Raw genomic sequence first — 9476 nt, 5'->3', positions numbered from 1 at the left:
AAGATGAACCTCTCGTAGTTTCTTAATAAGCTTAATATGTACATGTGTCGTGGAAAGGTGCGAGTACCTTTAGCAGATGGTTTTTCGCGTGGAGAAAGGGTGACTGATGCAAAGAAAACTCGTTTGGCTTGTGACAGTCTTTTGAACGCTTTGAAAATATCGTGGAATCCTCGGCTCTCTGGCATGCAAAGCAATCGATATCCTTTCTCTCGGTAGGTTGAAAACTTTCACTCGAATTTCACTTGGTTTCATTACACTGTACTGTTCTCGACCTCCATTGGAGGGAGAGGCCAGATTAGATATAGAGAAACAAATCAGTGAAATGAGATGTGTAACTTAATCCAATGGAATTTGTCTTACATTTTAGGTACTTTTGCAAGATTTATCTTCAACTTCAGTTGTTGATTCTGTTACGCAAATATTTAGCTTAACATTTATGATGAATATTCTTGTACTTTGGCAATTTCAACTTAATCAAAACATAAAACAGGTAAAAACAGGTCACAACATAAAATGGGGCCATTTGAAGTTTTAGCAATTGGTAGCTCTGATTTACATTGTAAAATAAAGGAAACTTTATTAATACGTGATCTTAAACCAGCGTTAAACGAAAACGTTGGCAGTGAAAAACTGTGGCTTTATTAAACGGTCAGTTTACACTGCTATCTATTTATCTTATTCTCTTTAGTTACCAGTCTTCTTAATTTATAAATACAATATTTCAATTTGTTCAACTGTCACTTCTGAAGATGTATGTTGTAGCATACGAAACGTCAAGTCCAAAGTAAAATGCGTTTTATCATTCATTATGTTTTTAGCCGCTGTTTGTTTTACGTTTTTGATTAGATTTATGAAGCAATTTTTTTTAAAATTATGGTCTAATATAAAGCTTGACCATATTTTAGAGCCTATTACTTGTAGATCGCAAAAGTCAGTTATAAAAGTGACCATTCTTTTGAGTAATATAGTATTCCAGAAACCTTCTCTCTGAAGTACTTTATTGTACAGTAAGTACTTTATTGTACTTTATTGAAGTACTTTGAAGTATTGAAGTATTTATTGAAGTATTGAAGTACTCTGAAGTACTTTATTGTACCCAGTTCTCGGCCACAAAAAAGGTAAACTTGCATTTTTTACCTTGGAATAGCCACAAGGACTTTAAATTTCACACACAACTAGCTTCAGCATTCAGTTTACTCATGTAAAGCTATCGACTGCTCAACGTTGTTTTCTCCCGAGTAATAACGAAAGTGGAGGCGTCGTTCGTGGGCCCAGTCATCGGCCAGTGAGCTCAGTTCTCGGCCACTAAAGGGTGCCGCTCTATTCCTCAGATTAAACAACGCTTTATCACCAATTTTTGTTGTTAAGTCACTAATAAGGCTCGTATTTGACATTTCGAACACAAAGTATCCTTAACGAGCTTTGTTTCATGTTAAAAAAGGAAGCTTTTTGCACACCAAGTTTATCTCTTAAATGCACTGGCAAGCTAGGCTAAAAAAAGAGTTGGGTATTTCAAAACGGGGTCCTGTAAGTCAGAACTGATAGTTTTACTTCATATCTACTATCACAGCATGCCACTCCATTACAGCTTTACTTTTAATTGTGATTTGACGAGAAAACTCCATACAAAACTATGAGCGCTTTTTAGTATTGTCAACGGCGAGCAGGGTGGCCGAGAATAGGCAAATATGCAAAAGCACTAAGGAAATATTGAGGAGTAAATTTAGGTAAAAGAATAAAACAGGCCAGCAAAAATTATATTTAACAGATAGTTTTATCACTCTACGTACTTTATGCCAAGAATTGGCTTATTTGGGGCACCTATACGGATAAAATATAAACTGGAATTAGACCATGTAATTCGAGTAGCTGTAAACAAACACGTTTTCGGGGAAACCAAATTCACCTACCTTCGCATCTCCTCGACGTGCTCACAGTATATAGTAGCTGTAAAGTCAAAACTCGGCAGGACAAAAGACAAGGAATCAAGTTACCTTTGGAACTAATTGCTTTATATTCAGATTCGTTTGCGGCACGAAAAATAAACGTTAAACAAAAAGTCGCCGAGAACTGGGCCCCTTACTGTACCACTATAAATTGAGTTTTTTTTTTCCGTAATTGCTCAGCCCACTGTATTAATTTCAGTGGCAATTATTATTTGCTTATTGAAGCCACAGTGGTCAAGTGTTGAGACTTCAAAGGTTGTTTGACTGTATGATTTCTGGCCCCAGTTGTTTGAAGGGTAAATAGGGCTATCCACTGGATAAATCACTATCCACTGAATAAGTCAATTGGTTATTGCTAGTGCTTATCCACTGGGTAATGATTTATCTGGCCCCAGTAGTTCAAAAGGTGGATAACGCTATTGGACAGAGCAATTGGCTCCGATATTACTTATCCACAATTGGTTCCGCTATTAGTTATCCACCGGATAGTGATTTATCCGGCAGATCGCGCTATCCATTGTTTCAGCAACTGGGGTCTGGTGGGTAGCGCTTTCCACCTTTTGTGCAACCGACGCCAGGTCTTTGTCCAACCTCGTTCCAGGGTCTATCTTCTCTGCCTCCTTTTTTGTTGAGGAGAAAGGAGACAGAGAAGAGAGACCCTGGAAGCGACGTTGGTCTTGATCATCTCTCAGTTTTCTATAACTTTAATCCACGTTGCCTAGATATGTACCTGCATACAACATAATACTGACAGATGTTTGATAAACTTTGTAACAAATTCTGTGATCGGTTAGCATCCCATTTAATGGAAGGGACATAGTTTTGAAGGGCTAAACCCATTGACACTTCAAATGCCGTAGAATGACTCCAGTTGATGAGTAAAATCATCTGGCGTTAGACAGAATAAAATCTGTCACGTCTCACTCCAGGGGTCAATGGGTTAACGGGAATCAGTGATACCCTTAGTTACTCTACAGGAAACAGCGCTAAGTACTGGCATCAATGAACGGGGTTGGACAATCTGCGAGCCAGCGAGCCATCCGGATTTCGCATTTATGCTTAAGCACCCATTTCAAATAGCGCTGATAGACAGTTATTAAATCTGAGCACCCATTGTAAAACGGTTAGTTTCAATAACTGTGTGACTCGCTTGTTGACTCGCATGGCTCGCCATGAGTCGCAGCCATGGCTCGCATGACTCGCAGTCATGCTCCTGTAAGCGTGCAGTCATGCTCCTGTAAGCAGTAATTCTGATCCGTCTGACCGTTCAGTAGAACTATTTTAAAATTGGTCTAGAGAGAATAACATGATTTGTAACCCTTGCAAATGCAAGGAACTAGTTGTTAAGAAGAAGAACAATAACATGCAATATGAGAAAATTTGCAATATTCCACAGTGTAAAAGTCTGTCTTTACTAGGTGTTACCGTTCGAAGTAACTGCATGTTCAGTGAACATGTAAGACTGAAATTAGTCAAAGCAAACAGGTGCAATGCGCGCAGACACGGAGGTTTCGTATGACACGAAACCTCCATTTCTCCGTCTGTGCTTTTTTCTTTTTTTATATCATTCGTTATTGTAGGCATCTATCGGGATTTGTTCTTACTTCGTGCTTCTTATTACAGCTATATTATCTTAGTTTACTAGGGACGAGATGTACACCGAATTCATAAATGGCGGTCAACCTGGGTCTAGTTAGCGGCCAAACATGATATCGAGGGGTTTTATGATAAACACGCAGTATTTTTGAGGAGAGAAGGAGAAAATGAACGATCGACGTGCGGAAAATTACATTCCTGGTTCTTCTTTAAGTGGGAGAAGCTCATTGGTATTAAAATATGATGAGCTATGGTTGTGGCTGAAATGCTGGAACGATTCTGCTTAAAGATCAAATTGTAAGCTTACATCGTTCCATCCGGCTTCTAAGGCTTATGGCATAATTGTGTAAAATCAAGTCATCTTTTTGAAGGAATTAAAAAGAGCTCTTGTTTTTCTTTTTGTTGTTATTGCTTTTTTTAATTAAGAGCAGAAGAATACATCATTCAAGGGAAAGACAGTTTTCTTATTAATCCGGATCTGAATTCGTTGTAAAAAAAACGAAACTTTGCCAAGCAGGGCGCGAGTTGTGCTGTTGTTGATTCAAACTCTGGTGAGATTTCTTAAACAAAACTGAGGCAAAATTTTCCGAAAGGTTAAAGTATTAGGTGCTCTCTGGTGGGGAAAGTGCCATCTGTTACGAGGTAGAAATTAAGAAGTTTAATGGGGAAAGCGGCTGGAAAGCATTATTTTGTCTCAACCAGCTGGAAGAAGGGGAAACCTCTTGAGGAACTATGTGTTGGTATTATTTACAAAGCTCGTAGTACCTTGAATATTTTTAAATGTTTATATTATAGTTTAATTTATTCACATCTGTCGTATTGTACTGTCTCATGGGACGTACCCACCGGACTAAATTAAACTGTTTACTACTGCTACAGAAAAGAGTACTAAGGATTACAACACAATAAGGGTGGCGAGATCATAGTAGACCCTGTTTACTAGATTAGGTATACTGAACATATTTCAAATTACTAAATTACAAATGGTGAGCTTGTATACAAACATCAAAATAACTTGCTTCCTAATATTTATAACTCCTATTATAATTTCACAAACATCAGAGAGGCCCATCGATATTGCACACGTTCAAGATCAAACCAAAATCTGTTTATGCCTCGGCCAAGAACGAATTATGGCAAATTCAGTTAGATTTGCCACAGCCGATAATTGGAATAAAGTACCTTAACATATAAAAAATGCTTCCTCTCTCCAAAGCTTTAGAAATGAACTTAAAGTTCATCTGTTTTACATCCAAGTCCCGAGAATGACATCTTGTTTAGCTGTAGTTGCACCGTGTCATTGTTTTGTTTTGTTTAGTCAGTTTTGTTTGTTTACTTTCAAAATCATGGTTCATGGTTCATGGTTCATTTATTTCACACTATTTACATAACATTAACATAGAAAGAAAAGTATAGTCACAACACATGGTTACAAGATAAAATAATTACAGTACAGGTTATAAAATGTGTGTGGTGGTCAAAGTAGCGAAGGCTTTCTAGTTGACCACCACCTACTTTTAAGTAAACGAAGAAATGACACTGAGCTTTACTGGGATATAGAAAAAAAAACATTTGTAGAGCCTAGGACTAATTTACAGAAGAAAATTACATGTATATAACTTAAGCATATTAGAGATATACTGAGCCACGTGAGAAATCTATACAGGACAAGCTTAGCAAACGGGGGAAAAAATTAAAAGGAACATACAAACAAACAGACAACAACAACAGCAGCAACGACAAACAAAAACAAAAGAAAAGAACGACACGTCATCAACAACAGCAGCGGTAACAAACACAAAAAATATAAGAAGACAATTATTATTATTATTATTATTACTATTACTACTATTATTATTATTATTATTATTATTATTATATTTTAAACAAGCTCCATAATTATTATTAAATAGTTACGTGCTGTACATCTGACCATTAAACAGAACATACATTATTTGATTGACAAGAGATCAGGTGGGCCTTATAAAGTTTCTTAAACTTGTTAAATGTTTTTGCTTTTCTTAGTGCCAAGGGGACAGTTTCCCACATGACAGAAGCAGAGTACTTAAAAGTAAATTTGCCTATGTTAGTTCTAACTTGTGGTCGGTAAAAATTAAGCTTAGCAGAATTTCTGGTGTTATAGGAGTGGACAGTTGCTGTAGGCGTTAAAAAGTTATGGAAGATTGCTGGAACAGTTGATGGATTGTTGTATAATTTAAATGCCAGTGAGGAGATTTTGAATTTAACAATATTTTCAAATTTTAAAACTTCAAGGATTTGGTAATATGGGAGAGAGGGCTCTTGTTTGTTTGCAAAAAAAAATACTACGGATGCATTTATTTTGCTTTGTACAGATCTTATTTAAATTAGTCTGATAATTGTTGCCCCAACACATTGCGCCGTAATTAAGATAAGGGTAAATAAGTGTATAATACAATTGTCGTAACATCTTTAAATTCAGGTAGTTCCGTAGTTGGTTTAGGATTCCAAGGTTTTTAGTCAGTTTGCCTTGTACATGTGCTATTTGAGTTTTCCAATTCAAATGCTCATCTACATAAAGGCCTAAATATTTGATACTAGTTTTGCGTTCAATGTTTAAGATATTAATATTGTGTATAGTTGGCTTCTGTGGAGATGTTATTATCATAAAGTTTGTTTTCCTCATGTTAATAGACAACTTATTGAGATTGCAATAGTTAATTACTTTCTGAAGTTCTGAGTTCATAACTGCCTCAAGATCTTTTGATGTTTTAGTAGCATAGAAGATATTAGCATCATCAGCAAAAACTCGAAAGGAAAGCATGTCTGAAGAGTTAGCAAGATCATTTATGTACAGAAGAAATAACAGTGGTCCAAGGGTTGATCCCTGAGGAACTCCACAAACAATCTGGAGAAATTCAGATTCAACATTACCTAGTTTCACATATTGAGTTCTTTTAGTAAGGTAACTTGTGAACCAATCTAGAGCTTTTCCACGTACTCCATATTTATGTAATTTCCTTAGCAGTATCTCATGGTTGACAGTATCGAAGGCTTTGGAAAAATCTAGAAAGACCCCGCATGTAATGAGATTGTTGTCAATTGAGGTTTTAAGGATGTCAGTTATTTCTAAAATAGCAAGCTCAGTAGAATGGTCTTTTCTAAACCCAAACTGGTATTTGAACAAGATATTGTATTTATCTATAAATGAGATAAGCTGATCATTGACAATTTTTTCTAGGATTTTACTAAATGGTGATAAAACTGCTATGGGTCTGTAATTTGCAGGGTCTGTTGCATCCCCAGATTTGAATATTGGAGTTACTCTTGAAACTTTAAGTACATTAGGCACAATACCTTGTACGATTGACTGATTGTAAATATATGAGAAAGGTTTAGATAATTCATGGCTAGCAAGTTTTATTAACTTGTTAGGAATATCCAATGAAGCCTTTCTTTCATTTAGATTTAAGAATAACTGAGCCACATATTCTTCAGTGACAGCTGATAAGTAAAAACTATTTGCGGGGCTATTACGTATGTATTTGGTGGGGTTATCATAGATAGGGTTAATTGCACTAGCAAGGGTAGGGCCAATTGTAGTGAAGTGCTGATTAAATTGGTTAGCAATATCGAGTTCGTTAGTATAGATCTTACTATTTCTTATGATCCTAGAAGAGCAGTTTGATTTAACTTTAACTTTCCTTTTAATGATTGTACCAATAAGTTTCCATGTTTCTTTCAGGTTTTCTTTGTACAGCTGAAAATATTGGTTATAATATTTATCTTTGGCTTTAGCCTTCATTTTGTTAAGTAGATTGGAGTATTGTTTATACTCTTTTATCTTCATTGAATTTTTGCTGAAAAAATGTGATTTATACATCTTTTGTTTCCTTTTAATTGATTTTAAAAGCCCCTGTGTTAACCAAGGTTTGTTAAGTTGTTTCATTTTAGAATTGGTTGCTTTTTTTAAAGGGGCGTGCTTATTGACAATATCTTTCACTTTGTTCATACACGACAAGTTATCTCATGGAGATCAGTGGAGGTGGAGTATAGATCTGGCCAGTTGATTTGACTGATGTCGACTAAGTATTGTTCTTTGCAGAAGTTACTATAATCTCTATGATATGTTATATGCTTGTTTTTAGAAGTGGGTGCATTACAGATGCAGAAAACAGGCAAATGGTCAGATATGTCATCTAGAGCGATACCAGAAGTAGTATTTTCAATGGGAGCATTAGTATAAATATGATCAATTAAGGTGGAAGAGTAATCTGTGAGTCTAGTGGGTTTAGTGATGAGTGGGAGAAAATTGTTAGAGTACAGCATATTAAGATAATCTTCAGTGTTAGCATGCTCCTTGTACTTCAGGAAATTTACATTTACATCTCCTATTATATAGACATGTTGTTTCCTATTACTTAAACTTTTGATTATATTTTGTAGTTCTTGTGTGAAACCTGGCATATTAGCTGAAGGATGTCTATATATGCATCCTATAATAATATTTGGTTTGTTATTGTTAGCAATAATTTCTGCCCAACAGGATTCAACTAGAGGCATAGTAAACGTTATATCTGCCCTGGGTATGGCTTTTAAAGTGTTAGATATATAAAGGGCGGCACCCCCAGCAGCTGTTTCATTGGCAGTGTGAAAAAAATGGTACTGGGGTATATCAATGTTAATTATAGATTTGCTGTTCAGCTTTGTTTCTGAGATGGCTAATATGTCGGGTTTTTTTCTAAAGAGTATAACCAATCTTCTAAGATAGGAAGATTTTTTGGTAGACTTCTAATATTGCAGTGAAATATACTAAAGCAAATCTTAGAGCTGTAAGATGAATTGAGTAACTTATTTAATTTGGAGGTTTCGTAGTATTCTGAGCATGGAGGAATAAGCATAAGATCAGAATCCCTTTCATCATGTTTGTCAGGATTAGGGAGCACATTCAAAAGATAAATATTATCACCAAGTCTTCCGGACAGGCTGGGGTTGCAGGAACCAATTAAATTACAAAATTCTTGGTCTGATAAATTGAAGAATGGTAGTTGCGTCAATCCATTATTACGACAAGACATATTCTTGTATTCGAGCTAGAGGTTCAAAATTTAAATCATCATTGGTTACAATTACAATTACTTATCTGTCCAGTTACTTCTTGTCCTTTTGTGGGTTTACAAACTCCTCAAAGTCTTCCATAGTATCGAAGTGGAATGTCTGTGATGAATCCGTTTGTCGTAGATGGATAGTACCATTCGTCGTCCATAGATACTTCCACTTGTTTGTGTTCTTGAATGCGTTAAGCTTCCCAAAAAGTCTTCTTCTGTAAGGAGTTAGGGATTCGTTAATATAAATCTTCGTTGGCCTATCAGCAATGCTCTTACCGAGTTCAGCCGCCACTGATGGTAAACACGACGTGTCCTTCCCATGCAGCTTTGATCTTTGCTTGTAAATTTCATTGCGTTTGTCACGCCTAACAAACTTTACAATTATTCGCTCTTTCACCTTTTTGGTAGCTGGAAGGCGATGAGCAGTCGAAATTTCTTGTTCATTTAAGTCAATATCCAAAGCAGAGGACAGTTCAACAACGCGCCTGGTGGGATTGTCCAGAGGGATGACTGGAATTCCAGTAACTTCTAAGCAATCACGCCTTAAGTATTGTTGTGTTACATCGAGGGACGCCATGTTGTCGTACAGGTCGTTCTCAAAATGTGAAATGCTGTCTTCTAGCTGGTTAACTTTATCGTTGATGGTTTTAATATCTTTTTTTGTGTTCGCTAGTCCCGCGGTAAAGGCATCAAATTTGCTCGAAACAAACGATTGCGACGTTTCGAGGCTGTTAAGTTTCTTGTCCAGGTCACGGATCTTGCTTTCGAATCGTTCTGTGACGATCTTCATCTGTTTGCCGATTTCGGTCTTTAGTTCGGTCAATAAATCCTTTTTAAAAGTTGGCAT

The 9476-nt window shown here is 36.3% G+C and overlaps 1 protein-coding gene across 1 annotated transcript; it reads right to left on the bottom strand.

Annotated features, from left to right (window-relative positions):
- Positions 1 to 8672: 8672 nt before the first annotated feature.
- Positions 8673 to 9476, bottom strand: LOC138055490 (uncharacterized). The gene has a single exon (XM_068901410.1). The coding sequence runs from the start codon at positions 9474 to 9476 to the stop codon at positions 8673 to 8675; it is 804 nt and encodes a 267-aa protein (XP_068757511.1).

This window comes from Montipora capricornis, chromosome 7 (assembly GCF_036669925.1).
Source record: "Montipora capricornis isolate CH-2021 chromosome 7, ASM3666992v2, whole genome shotgun sequence".
Lineage (NCBI taxonomy): Eukaryota > Metazoa > Cnidaria > Anthozoa > Scleractinia > Acroporidae > Montipora > Montipora capricornis.
Note: the sequence above shows the minus strand (reverse complement) of the source record. Positions and strands in the feature narration are given on the sequence as shown.